General features: G+C 34.6%; 1 protein-coding gene across 1 annotated transcript; it reads left to right on the top strand.

The window, feature by feature from the left end:
• Positions 1 to 1,205: 1,205 nt before the first annotated feature.
• LOC115426488 (TM2 domain-containing protein 2-like) lies at positions 1,206 to 26,194 on the top strand. Its single transcript, XM_030144631.1, is given in 6 exon segments — positions 1,206 to 1,564; positions 4,955 to 5,042; positions 5,814 to 5,929; positions 25,208 to 25,320; positions 25,323 to 25,385; positions 25,388 to 26,194. Coding segments are annotated over 6 exon segments (687 nt in total). The 5' UTR covers positions 1,206 to 1,289; the 3' UTR covers positions 25,420 to 26,194.
• Positions 26,195 to 27,565: the final 1,371 nt, after the last annotated feature.

Here is a 27,565-nt window from a genome sequence, read left to right as displayed (position 1 = left end):
TGATTAAGGCTCTTATAATTCATGCATGAAAGGGATAATAATAATAATAATAATAATAATAATAATAATAATAATAATAATAATAATAATAATAATAATACATTTTATTTATAGGCGCCTTTCTTGGCACTCAAGGACACCGTACTGTAAAACAGTAAAACAGGAGAGTTTAAAACAAGCAATAAAGCAGAGTAAAAAATAAAAGGCAGGTTAAAAAACTGGACAATGCAATTGTATTCACAAAGAGAAAGAGGTCTTAAACAGATGGGTTTTGAGGGAGATAATATATAGTCGCAGCAAAAATTATTAGACCATCAAAAGTCATCAAAAATAATGGTTATGCAGTCAAGTACTAACTCCTGTGCGTATCATGTGACTAAAACAGACAGAAAAGAAAACATGAAATGCCTAAAAGCACTGTTTTTATCAGTACAATGCCATAGCTATTGATGTAAAAAACTTAAGTGATTTTGATTATTATCAAGAAAACCACGGAAAATGGTTAGATATCATAATTTTTTTTCCACGACTGTCAGAAAAAGGAACACTGGTGAGGTTTTAAATCCAGCAGGAGGCAGTAGGTTCAGGGATTTTATTTATTTATTTATTTTTCAACTTTATTGAAAACATTTGAGTATACATTACAAAAATTTAAACAAACAACAAGATGTCAAAAGGGAAAAACCATTTGAACATATAAATTTAAGAAAATAATGCATAGATTTAAAGATACAAAGCATAATATACAAATAATAGTATAAAAAAGTAAATGAATAAATAAAAATAACAAATCTGACAAATGTAAATAAATAAGTGCAACAGAGAGTTCAGTCAGTATTAAAGAATTATTTATCAATAGCCAATGTTAATGCTTTTTTTTTTTTTTTTTTTTTTTTTAATATATGAATTCTAAAGATTCAATCTAATTTTCAAATTCTAATAGGAAGATTTTAGAATTTGGGTGTGTTTTAGTATATTTGTTTTTATGTATATGAAATTTTCCAAATAATATGAATAAATTTACAATAAATTCTAAATTGTTAGTATCATGTTTAAAATAAGTAATTAAATTTTGGGATGTTATATTTATTTTATTGTTACATTTAGATATGATATAATTTTCAATTTTGGACCAAAAATTAGAAGAATGTTAAAAAGCTTCCGGGATTCCCGCTTAAGACGCTTGCTAGTGACGTCATAATAACGCGCCGGTGAAGACCCAAATAAACCTCTGTATGTGGCTCCATGTCACCATGAATAGCTTTAATTCGGATTAATGTGGTGTTCTGATGGTGACAATGATTTCTGTGAACTATATTCTGCTGGGCGGACAGTTTCTTTTGCTGCTAACTGTGATACTTTTACAATGTTTGGGGGGAATTTACTCCCAAAACTCGTCGACAGCTGAGACTCCTGTTTCCTCAACCGGACAGGCAGCTACCATCCTACCGTTCAGCGACCAGCCGCCCGACACCGGAAAATATGACATACCGATGGAAAATCCGAATATAACGGACATATATGAGTACAGACCTCCTTCGCCGGTCGTCCTCTGCAGCTATCTGTAAGTAACACATGACCAGAGCTGCTATGGATGCTATTGCTAGCATGTTAGCATTAGCCAACGAGCAGCTGCGGATATGACTGACATTTTACTGTTTGATTGATAGATTGATGTATTTATTTCGAACATGAATGTCAAACAAGAAAATAAATAAACAAAACACTTAAACATAAGACATATAATACATATTCGAAAAGGAGTGAGAAGAAGTACAACTTATAAACTCCCACCTCTTCTCCTTATATAATTAATAACAATAATAACCTTCCTAGTCTAATCATATCTATACACTATGTCATAATATGACTGATACTTACTAGTAAATAATTAGGTTTCTGGCTTTATATTATTATGAACAAATATAATATGATTTACTTAAACACATAATACAATAATACATATTCATACACAGATTTATACACACACATATACACCTACATATATACACACACACATACACACCTATACATACAGGGTGGGGAAGCAAAATTTACAATGAACATTTAATTGTTTTTTCTCAGCAGGCACTACGTCAATTGTTTTGAAACCAAACATATATTGATGTCATAATCATACCTAACACTATTATCCATACCTTTTCAGAAACTTTTGCCCATATGAGTAATCAGGAAAGCAAATGTCAAAGAGTGTGATTTGCTGAATGCACTCGTCACACCAAAGGAGATTTCAAAAATAGTTGGAGTGTCCATAAAGACTGTTTATAATGGAAAGAAGAGAATGACTATGAGCAAAACTATTACGAGAAAGTCTGGAAGATACTTTTAAAGAAGAATGGGAGAAGTTGTCGCCTGAATATTTGAGGAACACTTGCGCAAGTTTCAGGAAGCGTGTGAAGGCAGTTATTGAGAAAGAAGGAGGACACATAGAATAAAAACTTTTTCTAATATGTCAATTTTCTTGTGGCAAATAAATTCTCAGGACTTTCAGTAAACTAATTGGTCATACACTGTCTTTCAATCCCAGCCTCAAAATATTGTAAATTTTGCTTCCCCACCCTGGACATACACACACACTTACCACATACTTGTACATCTTTATATCATCCAGTGATCCCCAAGCCCTCCCTCATCCCTGTACCTCTGAAAAACCATGTCTTTGTACCTCTTTTTAAATTCTTTCATGCTTGGACATTGCTTTAACTCTATATTAAATCTGTTCCACAGTCTCACCCCGCTGACAGAAACACAAAAACCCTTCCTAGTCGTGCATATTAACCCTTTCATGCATAGTGGTCACTACAGTGGAGAGCTGTTCAAAGGGGTTCTCTTATATATTTATGGATTTCGTTGTTTTTGTTCCATATCAGCTGACACATTGGATGCTCATGTATCATCCCATACACTTTAATTCAGACCATTACTGTAAATTTACTGTTCCAGATAAACCTGATCTGCAGTACAACATGTCTGATTGTAAAAAAAAAAAAAAATCTAATTGTTATTAAACTGTAATTAACAGTTTGTTTGTTTTTTTAACAAAAGTTTGTTTTTTTTGCATTTCATCTAATTTTTTGCATTTTATCTGTTGAAATGTGAGAGAACATCAAATTAGCAGCATTAAAAATGTTTTTTTTCTCTTAGTTTTCACACAGTATATCAGTAGATGCATGTTTCTTTGCTTCTAAAATTAAATGCATGATTTTGTAACTCCATGTAAAATCAGTTCATAAAAAAAAAAAAAAAAAAAAAAATCAGTCACATTAGGTTTGTTTTTTTCATGCCTAAAGAGGAATAAAAACACATAGGGAAAAAAAATCTTGATTAAGGTTTTCATAATTCATGCATGAAAGGGTTAAGGGAATTTTAAAGTTAATTTTCCCCCTTAAATCATAACCCCCCTCATGAATACTGAATAATTTCTGTATATTTGTTGGTAAAAGATTATTTTTAGCTTTGCACATTATTTGAGCTGTTTGATAGTCCACAATGTCTCTGTACTTGAATAATTTTGACTGTAAGAATAATGAGTTTGTGTGTTCCTGGTAGCCAACGTTATGAATGATCTGTATTGCTCTTTTTTGAATAATAGTTAGTGGCTGTAATGAGTCATCGATTATCCATCAGGTCATTCAATGCAGCCATTAGTTTTAAATTTTACCTGTTAAATATAAATGGGCTCTTTATGTTAAAATATGGGATACAGAATTTACGTCTCCTGTACAAATATGTAATGAAAAAACAAAACAAGCTGTTAAAATCATACTGTATGTGATCAAAATAATGCATATAATTATTGAATTATCAATGAAGTGATTTATTTTTTTGTTTATTTTGAGCATATGAAAGGATGAATACAGATTAGAAGCAAAAAAGAAGAGAAGAAAAAAAAAAAGAACAATGAATGTACAAAATTTACCAGTGAAAATACAGAGAAAAATAGTAATACTGGTTGTACATGTACATTTACATAAACCCATGCATACATGGGACGTATGCATATATAATCAATCATATGAACGAATACAGTGTATAGTTATTTGTACAGATGTATATCAGATTTGTTTTGTGTATTATGTGGCTGAAAAGGAGTGGGAAAAAGTGGAATTTTGTTCTAAATACATTCTTGTCTTATAAATGACATGCTTTTGTAATTATTTTGTGGAAGTAAAAGAACATGTTTATGAAGTAGATGGATATGTACTTATTCATGTTTTTCATTTTGCTAATTATTTTTTGAACATTTGTTCATATTATTGACTATTTGTATCCTTTTGTTTTTCATTGCTTATTTTGTTAATTTGATTTAATGTTGTGAAAGCCAGCTAATGAGTTTTTATGAATTTTCTTACTCTTTATTTTAAGAAGCAAGGGGAGAAAATGCTAAAATATGGTATAAAAATATGTTTGTTGAATCATCTTAAATCAGAAAATTTTTCTTCCATTTTCCTCTTATGTAACAGCAAACTGATTGTCTTTGAATTGTGGACTAAATGGAACATCTTAGGACATCATCTTAAGTGTTATTATTCAACAATTTTGACTTTTTTTTGTTTGTTTTTAATGTTCTCACCTGATCGATAACTCATTACATAACACAGATTAACTCATATTTCACTGTCTTCTATTTTGCTATTGGCAAATTATTATGATGATCAAGTTCTACTTTGGTGATATTTTTAAAAATTAATATATTGTAAGGCCATAACTTGGCTACTACCGGATATACATTATCAAAATATTCACGTGATGAGAAATGTTTAGATTTTTTCAAGGAAGTTTGAGGTTTTGTTTTCTCTCTGTGTGCCAGAGGTGATGCAGTATTACTCCAGTGTGTCATTTCTGTCATCGGTCATAACTCCTGTTCAACAGCAGAATCACTGAACTTAATTTCGTCCCTGTGTTTCTTTATCCATTATTATGTGCAATGCAGACCGGAGGAGTTCATCTACTGTCAAGACCCTGTAGATCATGCAGGCAACTACACCGCCTTACTGGAGATGGGCCATGGTTGTGTTGGGGTAAGTAGGTTTGGTTTTTTCTATGTCCTTATTTCATATCATCCATGGTTCTTATCATCATGAAGAACTTAATAGGTCATAGAATTTTAAATTTTTATTTCCCAGGCTTCAAAAACTCATTAAATTAAGTAAATTGCTTAAAAGTCATGGATGAGTAGGGATTCCCTACTCATCCATGACTACTACGGAAAAAAACATGTTTTAGTGAAATTTGCCATTTTTAGATCAAAAAGGTTAGGTTTCCTTGCTATTGCAATACAACAAACTAATGTGGAGCTAATATTCTAAAACTTTTTATGGGGGAGTGTGCAGTTGTATTATGTTTGCCTGAATTTTTCTTATTAGTAATTAGTAGTTTAGTAGATTCCGTATTAGTAGTATTAATAGTGAATTTTCTATTATTAGTAATTCAGACAATGAGAGCAGGTTTGTCAGATTTGGATCCTTTAGCAAAGTGTTAAAAATAGAGCAGGAGAGTCGGGGTTTTCCTTTGGTTTGTGGAAACCTGGGTGCAAGGATGGCTATTTGTTTCCATTATTTACTCAAAACTGAGCATTTTTGGATCATTTTAGATCTATATTATTATAATCCTCAGAAAACCGCTTACTAGCTTGATAGTTTATGTGAGTATATGAAGCCAATATCAAGACAACGGGCAATTAGAGACTGACAAAAGTTATTTAGTTTTTATATAATGGTCATGCACTTAATAGTTGCAAAAAGTCATGGAACCCTGAACATCTCTTTATTTACTGTGTTTTTGTTCTTTAGTGGGGTGGCCAAACTCAGAAAGAAGTGAATCACACACAGGTTATCTGCACTGCACTGGATGACATCGAGTGTGCTGGACATCGAGAATTCCTCAGAGGAAGTGTCCCCTGCATCAAGTAAGACTTATCTTTACTATGTTTAATTACCCGTGGTTCCCCATGGGTTGTACGTGTGGAAGTGTTTATGCTGGGGAGAGCTGACTTCTGGGAAAAGATGTTAGTCCATATATTATAAGTACTGACATAAAAATTGTGTGGTAAATCATTCTGTAAAATTTAAATGACAATTACTGTAATATATTAATACCAATATCTAGGGACTAAAGTTGGTGAATGCGTCGTTCGTGTTTTTAACTTCATTTCCCATCATGCAGCATGGTACTGCACTTCCTGTCAACCATCATGGCCATAGCAACGTGTTTGTAAGATTTGTTTGTATTGTATTCCAGAATTACTAATATCTCCCAAAATACTGGTCCTATCAACTTGCCGTTTTTGCTAGTCTCTTCCTTGACCAAAAACACATAAGCATACCAAACTGCAGTTAATACCAATATCTAGGGACTGAAGTTAGTAAATGGGTTGTTCCTGTTTTTAACTTCATTTCCCATCATGCAGCATGGTACTGCGCCTCCTGTAAACTGTCATGTTTACCCCCTTGCAAGTACTTAAGCAAAGTGAATTAAATCAATCCCTCCTGTCTTTAAAAAAAGGGAATTTAAAGAAAAAAGATATTTCATGTGGAGATGGGACTATTCCTCAACGGTAGGTACCAAATTGTCCAGTTAAAAACATCTCAATTTCTCAGAACCGCAGATGCTCTGAGACTTTCCAGTATTATGGTATAGATTCTCTGTCTGCACTAGTATGAGTATTTTTCTTAATGTGTATTTTCTTCCCCTGTTCATTAAAAAAATTTGTCAACACAAGATTCGTTTTACAAGATATATCTGTCCACACAGCAATGCACAAAATGACTCCAGACTGGTCCAAATGCTCAGACAAACCATAGTTGTTGTCCAACCTGTGGACACCAAGGTTCTAATAGTTTTGGATTTTTAATTATAGTTTAGTTTTATTTAGATTTGACTTTTTTTTCTCTAATTCAGTTAGTTTTAATTTGTTTTTAGAGCAGGTTTGCTAATTTTTATTAGTTTTCATTATTTTCTAAATGCTTAGTTTTAGTTTAGTTTTAGTATTAATTTTAGTTTTGTCGTATCTTTTCTCTTCTTCGTCGTATTCAGATAAATCCCAGACAGGACTTTGCTGCTTTCTCCCAAGTTTAGTCTCCATGTTTCCAGGTAGAGTGGGGACCAGAAGACGACTCTAAACCACAAGTGACGGACCGTCAAGTGTCGTATGGTGACAGCAGATAAAATTGCTAGAGCGAAATAAGTCGCTTTCGTATGAATCTGACATTGACAAAGACGAAAACGAAGGGAATTTTATCCATAATTTTTATACGTTTTAGTTAGTTTTGTAAGAACACAATACAGTTTCAGTTAGTTTTCGTTTTTTTCTTCTAATTATAGTTTTTATTTATTTCAGTGAATGAAAATGTTTTTTCAATTCTAGTTTTCGTCATTTCGTTAGTTTTCGTTAACGATAATAACCTTGGTGGACACTGTGGATAATACTGGACGAAGTAGATGCAGAGCCTTTAATCTGTTATGAAGGTGAAGCAACAACAGCGAGTTCATTTCTAAACTTGTGTGGATGGTGTGTGTGTCCTTAACACCGGTTCGATCCGTCTCCATGCTGACCTCTATTTACTGCAGGTCATACACTCATTTATACACCTGGATTTGATGTTTCAGGCGCAGCTTCATTACACAAAGCAATAATATACATGAGCAAAATGGAACGTGATGCCATCATTTCCCAATATCTCCACTGGCCTTGTCCATATGGTGCATAAATTGCTGTTCACATGTGGACCGGAGACTCAAATGTTCACCGGCACCATCGTTTTCCAATCGCTTAGTTTTCACATGGATACTTATAGTTTTTAAAAATCTAGCACTTATGAAAATGTCAGATTTATGGCCTCAAATGTTGTTTATGTGTGGACGAGAGGCTAGAGGGTAAGAAAAATACTCACAAAATATCCACATTAGTGTTAATGAGGCATTAACTTCTGTTTATGAGTTCAGTTATGACAAAACCAAAGGTGGAAAAATGTATGTCTCAATTATTTTTTCTTCTGTCATTCCAAAAATGTTCACACAAGGGTGAAAAATGCGTTCTTTGCGTCTTGTTTCATTGTTTCGATGTCTCCTTCTTGCAACAATAAATGCAGCCACGAGTGCGCAATTACGCATCCAAACTGTTTGCACCTCCTTTTGAGACATGTTAAATATAGACGCAGTTTCTATCAGCAAAATTGCTTTCGGGTTTGATAAATCACTTTGTGTGTGCAAAATTAATATATTTACATTTTCTCCTCCCAGCACACACACAATTGCTTGTAAACGTTCCATATTGCATATTCATTGTGTCAAACATACTAAATGGACGCAGACACACTATCTTGCACCTTTGAAAGACGCAACCCTTAGTGCACACTGTTAGTAAATCAGTTTGTACATTTTTTGCGTGTGCAATGAGTTTGTACACCTTTTTATACACATAAACATTTAGTACAGGGGTGTCAAACTCATTTTAGTTCAGGGGCCAGATTCAGCCAAATGTTATCTGAAATGGGCTGAACCACTAAAATATTAACATAATAATATATAAATAATGTCAACTCCAAACTTTTCTCTATGTGTTAGAGCAAAAAAAGTTAATTTACATTATGAACAGGTTTACATCTACAAACTATGCTTTCAAAAGATGTGAATAACATGAACAAACTGAAAAAATAAGTGTAATTTTAACAATATTCTGCTTCAGTTTATCATTTACACATGTACATTATAACTTACAGATCACAGTGGATCTACAGTCTAAATGCATCTAAAATTGTACTTACTTCTCTTAAGACATTTCAGGTTATTCACATTTTTTGCAAAATTATACTTTTTTTTTAGTGTAAATACATAAAAATATTTCCATTTACAAAGAGAAACATTTGAAGTTGACATTATTTATATGTTATTATGATAGTATTTTACTGGCCCTGCCCACCGGAGATTGACTTATTCTGATGTGGAACCCATACGAAAAGGATTAATATTTTAGTGTAATTTTTGCATGTCACAAATTCATCCCAAGGGCCGGATTGGACCCTTTGGCGGGCCGGATTTGGCTTCCAGGCCGCATGTTTTTTACACCTGTGATTTAGTAGATCATAGTAAAAGTAAGTTCTAAAACCATACATAAAACACTAAACTTAGAATGTACATATAAACCACCATCAGTAATTTAAAAGGTAATAAAAGTAGAACAACAATGTTTCTTAAAAGTATCTCAAAGTAGAACCTGATTCAGTCAATTAGAAAAACATCTACATCCACATTTATCCTTTTTCCATTAATTTAAAATGACTTTGAATGTATTTACAGAGACCAGTTCCTTCAGTTTTATCTCCTTCTGCAGGTTGTTCCAGGCAGTGGGAGTAGAACATTTCAAAGCTGTCTTTCCCAGTTCTGTTCTGACTTTTTGAACATGTAGAGATAACAGATCCTGGGATTGGAGACTGTAGATATTAACATTCTTCTCCACCTCCTTTGTCAGGTTTAGATTGTTTCATTGGCACAACATTGTCAGAATGAAACTACACTGGAGTCTCAGGAGAGGTTAATCCATGTCTGTACAGTATGTAAAAAATATAATTATTTTAGACAGATTTTATGATTTTGCACTATATCTTCAGTGAAAAAAAATCGAAAGTTAATTATGATGTGATTTCACTGTGGTCTGCATCTAACAAACATATATCTAATCACGTATCTTTTATTGATAATAGTGAGCTGTGATGTGTTTCTTTCTTCGCTAAAATATGCAGCTCCCTCAGTTTAGTTAATTCACTCAGCTTTGTTGTGATCGAGATAAAATTTTAATTAACTGCTCAGTGTTATTAGTGGCTTCATTAGAATTTGACCATATAGTGGATAACTCCTTATCCGGAGCCTAATAATATCCCCTGTTAAGTGTTTCCTCTCAGTCAGCCTTGCCGTGGGCAGATGATGAGTTAACAGGGGCCGGAGGGGAACCACATGGTGGTGCTAGAGGAAAAGGTCGCGGACTAGCTACGATCAATGGGGGCTGCTGCTTCACACCCTGAGTCGGTACGAAGAACAGGCCAGGAGGTCCGCTCATTAGAAAACGCAAAGCTGGAAACGATGTCAGCGCGGTAGGAAAGGTCACACAGTCACTCGGATCAATAGGTGTCTTTTTGTCTGGTTGCACCGAGGAGCATGACGAGCCTCGGTCCGGTCCGGCAATTAGTTTTCAGAGATAAGCTGGTGTCAGGAAACAGACGGACAGAGCGTTGCATAAGCTCTGCTCCTCCGCGGTGAAGCTAATAAACTTTGTTCTTGGAGTTGTGGGCTTAGTAAACCTGGCCAGATAGATGTTGAAGTTTGAAAGTTTGTTGAAGACACGTCGAATAGTTTTTATACACCAGTGGTTCTCAAATTTTTTACAGTGGAGTACCCCCTGAAATATACTTTTTTAGCTAAGTACCCCCAACTCTCACTTCAGCTTTGTAAACAAACAACATACAGGGTGGGGAAGCAAAATTTACAATGAACATTTAGTTGTTTTTTCTCAGCAGGCACTACATCAATTGTTTTGAAACCAAACATATATTGATGTCATAATCATACCTAACACTATTATCCATACCTTTTCACAAACTTTTGCCCATATGAGTAATCAGGAAAGCAAACGTCAAAGAGTGTGTGATTTGCTGAATGCACTCGTCACACCAAAGGAGATTTTGCGATAAATCTGTCATTTCTGCGGTTCAGAACAGCATTGACAGTGAAGATCTTTTCATCTGAAAAGATCGTTACAATGGAGGACTTTTTCTTGAACCATGTAATAATTTTCTTGCACCTTTCCAATCTCTTTTCCTTCATAGCTGTTGTCAACAAGTTTTTTGGTGTTCTTGTGTAAGATTTTAACTTCAAATCATATTTTACTGCATTTCTAACGCTCTTGTTGTCTACCTCAAGCTCAATTGCCATTTTTCTCATGGATTTGGTTGGATCCTTTAGGATTTTGGATTTGAGAGCTTTAATAAAAGCTTTGGTACGTTTTTTGTTTCTTCCTCCACCTCCAGACTTTCTCGTAATAGTTTTGCTCATAGTCATCCTCTTCTTTACATTATAAACAGTCTTTATGGACACTCCAACTATTTTTGAAATCTCCTTTGGTGTGACGAGTGCATTCAGCAAATCACACACTCTTTGACGTTTGCTTTCCTGATTACTCATATGGGCAAAAGTTTCTGAAAAGGTATGGATAATAGTGTTAGGTATGATTATGACATCAATATATGTTTGGTTTCAAAACAATTGATGTAGTGCCTGCTGAGAAAAAACAACTAAATGTTCATTGTAAATTTTGCTTCCCCACCCTGTACATTTGACTGTAATACAGTGTTTTTCAACCTTGGGGTCGGGACCCCACATGGGGTCACCTGGAATTCAAATGGGGTCGCCTGAAATTTCTAGTAATTGAGAAAACTGTAGTAAAAGCCTATGTAAAGAGATGCTTTTAGGTGAAATATTTGAGTATATATTTTTAATTTATTATAATTTTGATTTTATATACTTAATATTTGGAACCAATATTCACTTTTAAAGTCTTTGAAAAGGTTCATTAAGCATCTTTGTGTCATTTATGCAATAAATTATATACATTTTTCAAACCAGATTTTATATTTTTTGTGTGTTTTTTTGTCCTTTTATGTTTTTATAGTAGGTTAAAGTGAAAAAATAATAGGCAGATTATATAGATGAAGTTGTGCTGAAAAAGAAGATACTAAACATGGGTATAGTAAACATTTATTTATATAGTATATAAAGACAAAATCAAAACAACTCAAAAACAGCCAAAATAGGCTCAGACCCCTACCGGTTCAGATGCTGCAGCTCTTTCATAATTCAGCTGGACTGACTGTACATATCCTGACCAAGGAAAATAAAATTAATTTCAGCAAAAAAATATCTCTGTTTTGAAAGTCTGGGGTTGCCAGAAATGTGTGATGCTAAAATGGGGTCACAAGCCAAAAAAAGGTGGGAACCACTGCTGTAATAAATATGTACTAATAAATATGTAATAAATAATATGTAAAAAATAACACATTTTTTAAATTAAATTTTGTGTGCAAAATATAAACTAAAAAGTGCCCTCTTTCATTGATAAGAAAAACAAATAAATTGCTCATTAAGAAATAAATTGGTAATAAGCCTTTCATCAAGAAAAAAATAATAGTTTAGCCACTTAAATAAATTCATCTTGAATAATATAAAATAGATTTTTTCTTAAAATGTTACCAAAGCTTAAACAAGATGATTGACAATAAAACTATTATATGAATGTATTTATTGTTTAATTAATTCTTATCATTTATTTTGTATTCAGTACATGATGACTTATTTAATGTATTTTTAAAAAAAATTTCAACTACCCCCTGGGCTTCTTCCAAATACCCCTGGGGGTATGCGTACCCCACTTTGGGAACTCCTAGACTAGAACATACAATATGGACTGGGTTGTTACTACTTGTCTTTCTACACATAAAAAAAGTTGGTTTCCTCGTGAAAACAGTAACCAGTAATGATACCATATTTTCATTGTAGTGTTAAACATTTTAACCCCTGACGTGTCTGTGATGAGCATTCTGAATGTATGATTTATTTTAAATATTCATAAGAATTCAATCAACAAGTAACATTTCAAAACATGCTGATGGCATAGACCTTGCTCTTTCCATAGACATCTGAGCATGCTCAGTGCACCCCCCACCACCTGTGGAATAGGGGGTAAAACACAGAGCAGTGAGTGACACCGACTCACTATAAATGTAGATGGTTTGGGCTTTTTCTTCTTTTTACGCTGTTTTTCTTGTTTTTTTGTTTTTGTTTTTTGTTTTTTGTTTTTACTGTTGTTTGTAGTGTTGAGGTGATTTTCCATTTTTTTTTTTTTTTTAATGGGTTTTTAGTGAGTTTTGATCATGTAACTGCTTTTTGGAGTTCAACCAGTTGCCAAAAACCAGCTGGACTGATGTAGAAAAAAAGAGCCTCCCTAAAACAAAAACTATTGGACCCAAATTCAAATCCTTGTTGTCGTTAAGTGTGTTCAAGTTCACAGTTCATGTTCAACATCCTAAATCTCTCACTGATGTACATTCTGAGTGCCTTATTTAGTAAAAACTTGTAAAACTTCAATTCCTCTTTTCTTTTTCTGTTATTCCACCCTGTTTTGACCCTAAAACGCACAGTAAAGCAAAACCACTGACGAAAAGGAACACAAGAACATTAGTCCATGGGCCAGACGAGATGTCGCTACCACTCCAGGTGGCAAAGGTTGCTGATACTTTTTGAAAAGATGCATGTCTGTAGTCAGCATTTTGATATGATAACCCTTCTGGAGTCACAGCTAAATTAGTGTGATCAGCTGTTAAAATTACCCTCCCCCATTGAAAGAATGAATTTTTGGCACTGATGCATATCTTGGCATTGGCATTTGTTAACAACCCCAGTGAGGATAAAGCAGGTTCAAATAATGAATGAATGAATGAATGTTTAGTATCATTTTAAAGGGGACACTGAGCTTTCATTTAAGCTTTTTTGTAAATACGTTTGACAAGTACAGTGGAGACTGGAGCTCTTCAGACTTTTAATCACACACATTTTCCTGCCATTTCCACTTTAATCATCTTTTTTCTTTTAGTCCTGTGGCCTCAGGAAGCATCAGAGATACAAAATACAAACACTGCAATACTGGCATGACTCTAAGGATTCAGAAAATGTACAATTTACCCATATTATCTCATTCTGAGGGGGTGATTTCAGCCTATATCAGGCGGACAGTTATTCTAAGAAGACAGACCAAAGTCAGTAACTCACTTTATGCATTGTTCAAATCAATTGTAATACAGAATAATCATTTATCTCACAGTGAGGGACTTTATTTTGACTCTCCTGTCTTATGGGTCTGGATTTTTATTTTATTTAGTATTTAAACAATGCATTGTGTAGGACTGAATACCCCCATCCCTGAACACACAAAGTAGTAGAGCCCAACCAATATAGGATTTTTGGGGCTGATGCCAATACCAATGTTGGGTGTTAAAAAAAGCCGATATCCGATATATTGGCCAATATATGAAATAAGAGCACTGCTTTGGCGGTGACTGCTGGACAAATGTGGTACAGCATGCACGAATACACAACAGCATAAAAACTACCACATCTAGAACCAGTGGATCCTCTCGGATCAACGCGCTAGTAGGTTAATAAAGATGCCTCCTCACATTGAGCACCTGTTGGATTGATAACTTACCTACTGATTATGTTCGATTTGTCTTCATAAATGTTGTCACTTTTACATCAGAGTTGTTGCAGAATGTTTTGATCGGGTATTCCCTTGTGAATATTCTGCATACGCCCACACCGTTGAAGTCACATTGTGTCATTTTGTTCTGTTCACACACTCTAGAGAGACACAGTTTATTCCCATATGTGGTTAAATGCCTGACTTCTCTGCTTTTTACTTCACCTTCACTTTACATCCAACTGGATATCAGTGCATTTGACGCCTGCTTTAACAACACTGTTTTATTGTTTGCGTACATTTTTATTTACTCTTTTTGCATTTTTACATTTATTGTCAATACAGAAGGGAGGTCTAAAACAACAGTTAAAGAAAAAATGATTACAGCAAGCATCGTCTTTGGTGAACTAGGGAGGTGTCACAATAAAATACGGAGGCTAGAACATATGAGCGCAGAGGGTTTTCCATTGTTTTCCAGACACATGACTAAGATGACAGCGAAGTGTGTTGACCCAAGCCAGTAGCAGACTTATGGATGTAAACAGCTCATCAGAGACTCAACCAGGGACGAAGAGGTCAGTCTGCAACATCCATCATGTTGGATAAAGAGGGCAGTGAGGCGGGTAGTCAGCAGGGTAATGATGGGAGATATCTATGTGGGGAAAAAGCGAAAACCGAGCAGTGTCTTCAAATGCTCCATCGAGAATCGGACCAGTAGACGAATGAATGAATGAATGAATGAGTCCCAAAAATTAACCCTTAAAAACCTAGAGCTCTTTTTCTAAATAACCTTTTCTCTACATGTAACATTCCCTTAGGGATTTATCGCCATTTATTATAATATTATCTAGACCCAATCCCAATTCACCCCTTGGCCCCTACCCCTTACCCCCTACCCCCTGGCCCTTGTACTTGGTCTTAGGCACAGGTGTCAAACATGCGGCCCGCCAAAGGGTTCAATCTGGCCCCGGGATGAATTTGTGAAATGCAAAAATTACACTGAAGATATTAACAATCAAGGATGTTAAAATAATTTTAGGTCATTTCAGTCTAAAGTGGATCAGACCAGTAAAATACTATCATAATAACTTGTAAATAATGAAAACTGTAAATTTGTCTCTTTGTGTTAGTGTAAAAACAGTTAAATTACACAAAAATATTTACATTTACAGACTAGCCTTGTTACAAAAAATGTGAGTATCTGAAATGTCTTAAGAGAAGTATGTAGAATTTTAATAATATTCTCCCTGTTATTTAAGGTTTTGTGTATTTACAGATCCACTGTTATCTCTAAGTTGTGATTCACATGTATAAATGACAAACTAAGGCGTAATATTGTTAACATTGCACTTATTTTACTAAAAAATTTTCAGGTTCATATTTGTTTACGTTATGTTTAAGTACAATTCATAGATGTAAACATTTTCATCACGGAATTTACTTTTTTCACTCCAAAGTTCTTATCCTATTATTTATATTATTTTACCGGTCTGGCCCACTTTAGATCATATTAGGCTGGATGTGGCCCCTGAACTAAAATGAGTTTGACACCCCTGGTCTAAGGGGTAGGGGTTGAAACATTCCCCTATGAAATGGGACAACCCTTCGAGACCTGTTCCGTCATCAGCAGTCACAGATGCAGCTATAAACAGATGCGACAACTTTGTTTGCAAAACAATTCACCATGCTGTCAGCAGCTGTAACCGTCTCTGTTGCATGGGCTTTGTGCATCCGCAGAAATGTGGTTATAGTTATTATGACCAAAATTATCACCGTTATCATTATTATCGTGGTATTGTTGAAATTTTGCTCACAATGTTCAAAATGTACTAATACACACACTGAAATAATTTAACCAAGTTGTATTTTGAAAAAAAACAAACAAATAAAATAATTGGCACAATGTACTTTCTGTTGGCAGAAACATTCAAATATTAACCCTTTGTGGTCTGAGCCTATTTTGTCCATTTTTCAGTCCTTTTGATTTTGCCTTTATAGACAATATAAACAAATGTTTACTATACCCATGTTTGGGATCTGTGTTTTCAGCACAACTTCATTTTTATCATCTGTCTAGTATTTTTTTCACTTTAACCTACTATATAAACATAAAAGGACAAAAAACACACAAAAAATGTAACATCCGATTTTAAAAATGTATATAATTTATTGCATAAATAACATACAGATGCTTAACAAAGCTTTTCAAAGACTTTAAAAGTGAATATTGGTTCCACATATTAGGTATATAAAATTAAAATTGTAATAAATTAAAACTATACTCAAATATTTGACATAAAAGCAGATCTTTACATAAGGTTTTTTTCCCCTAAAAGTGTGGTAATCAAACATGGCTATCATGATAATTAGAATTTAAATGGTAATACTTTCCGTCTGCAATTTTACCGCGGTTTATCATTATACCGGTAATCGTTACATCCCTAGTACCTCCCACATTGCAGGTCGTGCAGTGTGACTATTGCGCACACGTACATTGCGATGACGATGCTCAAACAATATATTGTGCAGCTCTAATTCAAAGGAGTGTCTGATTCACCAAATCAGGTATTCTTCTATATGTAATTTACTTATGCAGATGTTCATAAAAGCTCAGTAAATTCAAAGATTATTATATGAAAACTGAAGCAAAAGTGATTTGAACATCAAAATCTATCATTTGCTGAACATGTATCAAACATCTGTATTCACTGCCATTTTGTTAAACTGCATGTTTTTTTTACTGGGTCATCAGTGTTGTCTATGTGACGATGTTTCCACATTCAATATGGAGCCTCTTAATGTCCAAATGGGTCATATGTGATGATGCTGAAACGCTGACTTTATCTGAATAATTCCAGTGTATTGATAGGATTAGTGGTTCAAAAGTGATTCATCATTTCATATCAGTAGATGCTTTTAGTCGCCAGTGCCTCTAAGTTTTTAAGGGTTAAAGCTGCTGCACGTGGTATTTTTTGCTATGATAATTACCTTTCAGCATATAAATCTCTGGTGTTTCTTTTTTTTGGGCAGGTAGGGGTTAATTATGTGACCGACAGCTGGAATTACAAGTCGCTGTTGATGATGTCTGTGATTTCCTCAGACATGACTCCGCTGCTGTACCCTAGCAGCTTGGAAAAGTGCTTTCTGACTCGCACACTGGTGTGAAACAGCACCAGGTTATCTGTATTTATGTTTAATTTTCAGGTTTGCATTGACAGGAGAGAGCCGTAGAAGGAGGGTGTGTATTTTTTTTCCCTCTGATTTCAGCTCCTGCAGCTTTAATTGTATTGATCTTGTGCACTTTGAAAGCAAAATGAAGAAGCCGGAGCTACGAAGAACCCTGAGCTGTGGTCAAAAATGTATCACAAGCGCATGGGTTGTACATATGACAGACTGGGAGGGAGAAGCAGTAGCACAAAATAAAGATGGTCTTAGAGATTTTCTTTCAGGTTCCACATTTCGACCAGTATGAGCTAAAGTGGATCAGAATCAGTCAAATAAGAACAGAATAAACTAGAAATAATGACAAATACAAATGTTTCTCACACCATTACATTAAAAATACACTAAAGTATACAAAAATATTCAAAAATACACTAAAAATATACTAAACTACACTAAAAATGTGCAAAAATACACTAAAATGTACAAAAAATATGTGAAAATACACTAAAACATACTAAAGTATACAAAAAATATGCAAAAATACACTAAAGTATACAAAAATATGCAAAAATGCACTAAAATGTACAAAAAATATGGAAAAATACACTAAAACATACTAAAGTATACAAGAAATATGCAAAAATACACTAAAGTATACAAAAAGTATGCAAAAATATACTAAAAACATATTAAAGTATACTAAAAATAAGCAAAAATACACTAAAGTATACAAAAATATGCAAAAATACACTAAAAATATACTAAAGTAAACAACAAATATGCAAAAACTACACTAAAAAAAATACTAAAGTAGACAAAAGATGTGCAAAACTACACATAATACATACATATATACATATATATAATACATATCTTTAATGCACATTTGTATGTTTGATGTTTACATGTTAATATTTGAATGTTTATGCAACAGAAAGTACATTGTGCCTGTTATTTTGTTTTTTGTTTTTTTTTTTTCAAATTATTTCAGTGAGTGTATAAGTACTTTTTGAACATTTTGACCACATTTCAACAATACGGCGATAATAATAACCATGATAATTTTGGTCACAATAACCGTGATATGAAATTTTTATATCGTTACATCCCTAGTTCAGACTAATATGACAAAGAAATTAGATTTTAGAAACTAGAGAATGATTAATAATTCAGATGATAATTCAGATCAGGAAGGACGTAAGTTGATGGCAAAAATATCCTTTTAATTAGCAAAAATAGTGAGTTTTTTAGGTTTATTGATTGCGAGAAAGTCCTAGATATTAATACCAAAAGCAGTCGGATGATGTTTTGTGTTTTGTAACTCTGAAGTTACACAAATTGACTGTAAAAGTGGAAAACAGAAAAATAGAATATGGTGGATTTGTCATGTCTACTGTAGACATACCATTAAATTTGTACCATAACCCCAAAAATATCACCATAAATTATAAATGAAGTCATAATATGCAGATCGAAGTGTAGCAAACTCAAAGATTCAAAGCATTTTATTGTTGTGTACAGTAAAGAAACAGGTGAAAATCTTACTTTGACGCCAAGAGAATTAAACCCTATAACACCAAACGTATCATATTTTAAACATTATACATGAATTTTGAAGCCCTCAACATGATCAGTGTTTTGTTTTTGTTTTTTTTGTTTTTTTAAACCTGATGTATACAATTAGATACATGCAATACACAAATAGTCCACCAGGGGGGAGGAATTCATTCACCAGAGGCCTTTCCTGTGACACTACAAGATTGTCATTAATGAGGAAGGAGGCAGAACTTGGACAATTTTAAAAGGGAATTACCAGTTTATTAGACATGTTTGTGTTATATTATGTTTTTGTTTGTTCAAAAATAATAATATTTGAGCATTGAGAACCGATACATATGATACATAAGTGAAACTCATACATGGTAATTGATATTTGAAAAAAAAAAAATAAAAAATTGGGTTGTTCAGAAGGAACAATAAAGGCTCCAGTTTCAAAGAACTGGAATTTTCTGTCAATGATTTAATGGTTCAGGCTTTACAGCAGGGGTGTCAAACTCATTTTCTTCCAGGGGCCACATTCAGCCCAATTTAATCTGCAGTGGGCCGGACCAGTCAAATAATAGCATGATAGCCAATAAATAATGACGACTCCAAATTGCTTTAGTGCAAAAAATGACATTTGATTATACCAGTATTTACGTTTACAAACTATTCAAACAAAAAGGATGTGAATAACCTGAAAAAAATGAAATTTGTTAAGAAATATAAGTACAATTTTATCAATAACATGCCTCGATTTATCATTTATACATATGCATTACTGATCAGATCTACAGAGGCACAAAACATTTAGTAACAGGCAGAATATTGTTAAAATCGCACATAATTTTCTTTAGAAATCTCAGGTTGTTCATATTTGTTCAGGATAGTCACATTTTATTGTTAAAGGATAGTTTGTTAATGTAAGCATTTTCATAATTTAATGTTTTTGCACTAAATCAAAGAGAAAAAAATGGTTTTGTCATTATTTATAGGTTATTATGATATTATTTTTGAGTTTGATGCACTAACTTGCGCGTTGCAAATTCATCCCGCAGGCCGGATTTGAACCTTTGGCAGGCCGGTTTTGGCCCCCGGGTCGCATGTTTGACACCTGTGCTTTACAGAGTTAAGATGTGTAAAAATAGAATAATTGAACTGGAAAATTAAAACAAATAAAACAAAGTGGCATTTAAGAATGACACGCAAAGAGAGTGAGCAGAAAAATATAACCTATAAAAGCTAATTAAATAAATAAATATAAACTACTGGTAAGATAATACTTTATCCCATTTTGGGGAAATTTCACAGTTAACAGCAGCAGCATAAAACACGCAAAGAAAAGACAAGTATAGGAAAACCACAAATGAGTGAAAAATGAAATATCAGAGAAAAGAAAAGATATTTATGTAAATATAGAATTAAATATGATTTACATATTAACATTGTATTTGCACATGTACATGGTGTGTTATGGGGGGTAGGGGATTTACTGTGAACTGTTATAGAGTCGGATGACTGTGGGGAGGATTGTTAAGTAAATGTATACAGGGTGGGGAAGCAAAATTTACAATATTTTGAGGCAGGGATTGAAAGACAGTGTATGACCAATTAGTTTTTTGAAAGTCATGAGAATTTATTTGCCACAAGAAAATTGACATAATAGAAAATGTTTTTATTCTATGTGTCCTCCTTCTTTCTCAATAACTGCCTTCACACGCTTCCTGAAACTTGCACAAGTGTTCCTCAAATATTGGGGTGACAACTTCTCCCATTCTTCTTTAATAGTATCTTCCAGACTTTCTCGTAATAGTTTTGCTCATAGTCATTCTCTTCTTTACATTATAAACAGTCTTTATGGACACTCCGACTATTTTTGAAATCTCCTTTGGTGTGACGAGTGCATTCAGCAAATCCCACACTCTTTGACATTTGCTTTCCTGATTACTCATATGGGCAAAAGTTTCTGAAAAGGTATGGATAATAGTGTTAGGTATGATTATGACATCAATATACGTTTGGTTTCAAAACAATTGACGTAGTGCCTGCTGAGAAAAAACAACTAAATGTTTATTGTAAATTTTGCTTCCCCACCCTGTATTTACATAAATGTGCAATTTGTGAGTAATTGTGCAAACTGTCAGAGATAAATGATATGGTAAATGTGCAAAACTGTCAGAGATGAACAGTGTGATAAATGATATATGTGCAATTATGAGTATATGATTGAGAATACAGTACATAATGCAACATGTTCTGTCTCTAGTCATTAAATTCTGTTATATTGGCTTTTCACCACTAGAGGGCAATGTTTACAAACGTGTAAAACCACCTCAACTGGGATTTATTTATTTATTTTATTTATTTATTTTTTTTTTTACATGTTTCACAGCACACTATGTTCACTCTGTGCATTCATCAGCCCGCAAGGTTAATCTCTATAGTAACTGCATGGAGATCAGAGACGTGCACCAGGGTGGACACAATCAAAGCAGCACCTGCACAAAGGCGGCACTGAAATCCAGGCTTTTTTTTTTTGGGATAACGCTACCTTTGTGAAGCTTATAATGTTCACTTTCTGCTCATACTGCGGCCACCTATTTTATTTGACAGAGCAGGTGTTGCTTTTATTGAGCTCCCCTTGTAGATCAGACCTGCAGGTGGTTTGCACAAGCTCCTTTAAACCTTGTCGTTCGCTCAATCATCGGCAGTTTCATTTTCCATTTATTCTGGAAAAAAAAATCACCCCTTGCCAATCTGTCTTAATGATTTGAACTTCTAATGGCTTTGAAAGCAGAGATTTGATGCCTTTTAAAAGTGTTGTAGTTTAATGCTTAAGTAGTTTGAGGTTTTGAGAACTTTGCTATTTTAGTTTCTCTTTAGTTTATTTATTTAGATATGATGAGGAAAGACTTGACTTATAGAAGCTGGAACATGTTCGATGGAAGACGAGCTGCAGTAATAACAGATTTACTCCTCAATCATTGAGTTAAACCAACAGCTATTGAATGTATTGGTCAATATCCCCCTGGGGATCAATAATGTTCATCTTTTTCTGTATCTGTATTCTGATAACCGAGTAATTGGTTCGACCAATTTGTCAATAAACTTAATAACACAATATTTGAGGATGTTTTATTTGGGTTCTTTTTTTTTTTGTTTTGTTTTTTACATCTTATTGAGAAAAAAAAGCTTGACAATAAATAATCAAAATAATCAAATTGAATCTGGCTGATTTAGCCCAAAATTAAATCTTTTTTTCCTCTCTCTCTTTCCAATGTAGGACTGCAACTAATGATCATTTTAACAATCTATTAATCTGTAGATTATTTTAATAACCAATCGATTCATGGGACAAACACAAAAGACTGAATTCTCAAACAGAATTATAGTTAGCGAGCACTAGCCTGCTACCTAGATTGTTATGGCTAGAGACTGGTAAGCTATTGTCTTCAACTAGCTCCGGTTATAGGCTAGCAAACTAGCATTGTATGTATTAGTTCCAGTCAACAATAGGTAACATTAGTCTGGTGGCCTGATAAACAGAGATGGATGAAAACATTATAATTACAACGATAGTATCTAACTAGCTAGTGGGCTAAAGTAATCATGACATGTAGGCTATCTTAATGGTGCGGGAAACTTTCGTGACCAATTTTTCATGAAATCTGTCAAACCTCAGTCATAGCCTAAGTATCACGAATCCGTAAGTCTGTCTGTGACTACTCACCTGAATCTCTTGCATTACGGTGAACAGTTTCTTAGTTCCATCCACCATAAACAGTCCATGTGTTTACAAACAGAGCTGGGAGGTAACACGGGCATCTTCGGAATTTTGTAGGAAGCGAAGGCTCGCTCAGCCACGACAGCTGCTACAGACACGACGCGGAAACGGCAGGAGCTCCCTTCCCTCTATGCATATGCCTCCAGCCGTTTCCGCGTTTCAGCCGTTTCCGCATCGTGTTTGTTTCATTCATATATTATTTATATGGCGTCACTGCCGCTGTCGCTGTCAGGTGGCTGCACGAACCTCCGTTTCCCACAATGCACGTTGCAACAAAATTCTGAAGATGTCCAAGTTAACTCCCGGCTCTGTTTGTAAACAAGTGGTTTGTTTATGGTGGATGGCACTAAGAAATTGTTCACCGTGATGCAAGAGATTCAGGTGAGTAATCACAGACAGACTTACAGATTCGTGATACTGAGGGTATGACTGAAGTTTTACAGATTTGATGAAAAATTGGTTACGAAAGTCTCCAGCACCTTTAAGCTAGGTTTACATTATGTTCCTGCTGGCCACGGCAGCCTTGTTTGCCCAAAACGTGCGCTGTGGGATTTTGGCCATTTTTTTCTTCATATTCAAGTTTTGTTACATAAACAGCGTACTACATTTCGGCCTAACGGGGCTGTTGTGGCCTAGCTTTAATAATCTAACCAGGTATTTGAAGCCTCAGCCATGCTGCTCTGCTTTTTCCTCTGTTACACTACACAGCGTGCAGGCATGCCTCAATACTAACGTGCTTAAGACCCAATGTATCGACTGCCAAATTCGTATCCAACTCTTTTAAGAATCAATTTGGATCGATTTAATTGATTTGTTGTTGCAGCACTATTCCAATATTATGGATGATATATTATTTCAATCGGTTAATTCAAACATGAAATGCAGACAAAACATGTCTCAAAAGCACACTTAACCGCATCTGTATGGTATATATGACTGGAGAAACACTTTGACAATTAATACCCTACAAGAAACAAACTCAATTTTGCAATTGAGGCAGTTTTTTAGGCTATGATTTATAGACAACATTAATTAATCAAATTCATTCAGTATTTTGCAGAACACTAAATGAATATGATTAGTGAGAAATATGCAGTTTGAGAAGTAAAGTGAAAACAAAGCTGATTTTACTTGCTCATATTTTTTTCAGTTTATTTCAGTTAACAAACTTAATTTTTACCTGCCACCTTTAGTTCAAAGGTCTTCAAATACAGGTTTTTTTCTTCTCATACCATCAGTTATCACAATGGGTGTTTTTTTTTGTACTTGTATTTTTTTTATTGTTTGTTATGAGTACATTCATACAGGATGCAGATATGAAGCAACAACTTCTTGTTAAGTTTTTGGTTGTTTGTTTTGGAATGACTTCCATTTTTCACACCAGAATTGTGAATTGAAGGACAACATGTGGAGCACCATTACCATAGAAGAAACAAAGAAGAAAGGTGTGGGACTAAATAAGTGTTTACTTCATCCCACTCCTTCTCAAATATAGTGACACTGTATTTGCAGTGTATTAGGCAGAAATTGGAGGGACAAGGTGTGAAAAAAAACAACAGGGTGTGGAATATTCCAGTGGGTGTAAAAGCGATGCGTGTTGTGGAATGTATTGTCAGATCCTGTTCATTACACAAACATTTTAACAGCTTAGGACAAAAATTGTTTAGAAATAAGTAATTAAATAATGAAAATAATAAATTAATAGGGGAAAATAATACAATTCTTGTCACCTTTCAGTAGCTGGGTTTCCATTACCCTCAGAAATGCGCAAAATGTAAATTATGCAATAGAAAACTGGTAATGGAAACATTGTCACAAAAACTGTCAAGAAGACAAAAAAGTCTAGTGGCGTGAGGTCTGGTGAATGCGGAGGGTCTTCAACGAAACCCCGCCATCCAATCCACCTGTTTGTCCAGTTCCCCAGACCTCACACCACTAGACTTTTTTTATGTGGATACCTAAAAGACAAAGTCTACGCTATGAGACCTGCAACAGTTGCTGAATTGAGAGCAGCCATTGAACATGAATGTACACAAATATAAAATGAATGGTTTGGTGATGTGTGTGATTCCATTGCTTGGCGTTGTCAGCAGTGTTTGGACCAGAACAGACGTCAGTTTGAGAACAGGCGGTGACAAAACAATAAAAGGATGTTTGTAAATTTTATTACATTTTGAAAACTAAATTAATTTTAATAAACACCTACTTCACAGTTATTTAAAGTGTGTATACATTTTTTGGGACACCCTGTATATACAGTAGAGGTAATTGATATGCTGACATCAGCACATGCATAGACATGATGACATCAGCTGGATCGATGCCAAAATAAGTAACAATACATTTGAGGGTTGGGGTTTGTTGTGCCTGGCACCACTTGTTTTTTGTTTTTTTTTATTAACATAAATACACCTTGTTGATAGGTTAACAGCTTTTTCTTCTGCTGCTATGTTCAGGTACACTGGACATTACTTCATCACCACTCTGCTGTACTCCTTCTTCCTGGGCTGTTTCGGCGTGGACCGCTTCTGCCTGGGCCATACCGGCACCGCCGTCGGGAAGCTGCTCACCCTGGAGGCCTGGGAATCTGGTGGTTCGTGGACTTGATCCTGCTCATCACGGGGGGCCTGATGCCAGCGATTACAGCAACTGGTGCACCTACTACTGAGACTAGACTGCCAAGTCTGACTGAGGACTCGGCCACTTGTCAGTCAGATCTTATCAGCTGAAAAGCGAGAGCTCCAGAGGAGTGGCCTCAGCCTGTCACGGTTATGAATCTGTGGGATTTATAGCGCTGCTTTCCAAAGTGGAGTCAGGGGAGCTCCTGGAGGCCCCCGTGGGGGAGAAAACGAGGAATAATTTAGTTTCATTCTAATGCGATTCACCTGGAATTAGAAAGTTTGAGAATGCATAAAAATGTCAGTGAGGACCTCTTCTACTGTTTCACACTAAACCGTTAACTGACATTTAAACACAGTCATAAGGTGGTTTGTTTTCCATGATGTGCTCGTGCGTTATCAGCTTTTCATGTGGAGAAAATAAATTCAAGTCACTGCAGGCCACGCAGCTTAATAGGAATATGTTTACTTAATGTTTGTCAGTCTGCAGAAGTCAACTCCAGGTGTGTTTGTGCCATAATCCTCAGAATTTAGTCGATTTTCTGTTAATAACACTGACAAAATTATACAAATCAATTCATTTCTTCTGCCCTGTGAGGTCCAGCTGTTGACTGTAAACACTCAGATTCAGTCTTTTCTTTTCTTTTCAGCTGTATGACTTATTGCAGGGGTGTCAAACATGTGGCCCGGGGCCAAAGCTGGCCCTCCAAAAGGTCCACTCTGGCCCATGGTTTGATTTTTTTTTAAATGCAAAAATGACGCTGAGGATATTAACAGTCAAGGATGTCAAAATCATTTTAGCTCAGGTTCTACATACGGACCAATATGATGTCAAGTGGATCAGACCAAAAATAATAGCATAATAACCAATAAATAATGCCAACTCCACATTTTTGTTTTTGTTGTAGTGTGAAAAAAGTAAAATTGCATGAAGAAAATGTTTACAATTACAAACTGTCTTCACAAAAATATGAAAAATCTAAACAACCATAAACAACTAAAAATAAGTGGAATTTTAACAATATTCTGCCTGTCACTGCATTTTTGAGGATTTGTAGCTCTACTCTGATCTGTCAGTTGTAATGCACATGTGTAAATGAGAACCTAAGGTGTAATATTGGTAAAACTGCGCTTTTACTTTTTTGAGAGAAAAATTTGGAGTTTTTATTTATAGATTATAAAGCTGTTATTTGACTGGACCAACCCACTTGAGATCACATGTAGCTGTATGTGCCCCCCCCTCACTAAAATAAGTTTGACACCCCTGCCTTAATGTTATCAGATGTTAGTCTTTTTGTTTTGCTGGTAACGCAGGATGACATCATAAAAAAAAACTGACCAATCAGCGGTTATATTTCGGTTCTTTATGCTCCTTTCACTTGGTGTTATTTGGTTGATGTCCGTGAATGTTACAGTGTTTACATGCACAGAAAAAAATCTACTAAAATTCCAAATATGACAACAAGATTTCCCAGTTGAGGTTTTTTTACATTATTTTCTGATGCATGTACATAAACCAACAAGCAAATGTTTTTTCAGGCCGTAGGTGAAAGACATAGCCCATATTTGTAGACGGAGGAGAAAATACACAGAGTTGAAAATATTGTGGTTATCAGCAATAGTAGGACTGCACGATACTGGAAAAAAACTGCCATTGCGATTTTTTTTTTCTAACCCTGCGATATCTATTGCAATATGAAAAAAATACTCTGGAGAATTTGTGTATCCTTCGTTCATTTGTTTTTCAGTTTAAAACCAAAAATCAAAAAAAAAAAAGTCGTTTTTTTTTTTTTGTTTTTCATTTTCAAAACCAGAATGAAAAACTGATAACGGTTTGTTTTTCCATTTCCTGATTTTGTGCTCAAATGAAAAATGGAAAAAACGGATAATGACTGTTTCATCTGATTTTTGCTATTTTCAATATAGTTCAGTTGTCTGACCCGGAAGTAGTCGTTCTAGGGAAAAAATAAACAAATGAAATCATGGCCGGACTGGAGGAATATTTTGCTATAATTAAGCAGCTGTTTGATACATACGGAAGCGTATTGCATTCACACAAAAAATTAATTCGGCTCTGTTTTTCTGAATTAATTCAGAAAAACGGAGTTGAATGTAAATTTTTTTAGAAAAAAGTATCTCTTTAATAAGGAAAATTCCATTTGTTTATTTTTTCCTTAGTAATGACTACTTCCGGGT

Source organism: Sphaeramia orbicularis, chromosome 9 (genome assembly GCF_902148855.1).
Source record: "Sphaeramia orbicularis chromosome 9, fSphaOr1.1, whole genome shotgun sequence".
Lineage (NCBI taxonomy): Eukaryota > Metazoa > Chordata > Actinopteri > Kurtiformes > Apogonidae > Sphaeramia > Sphaeramia orbicularis.
Note: the sequence above shows the minus strand (reverse complement) of the source record. Positions and strands in the feature narration are given on the sequence as shown.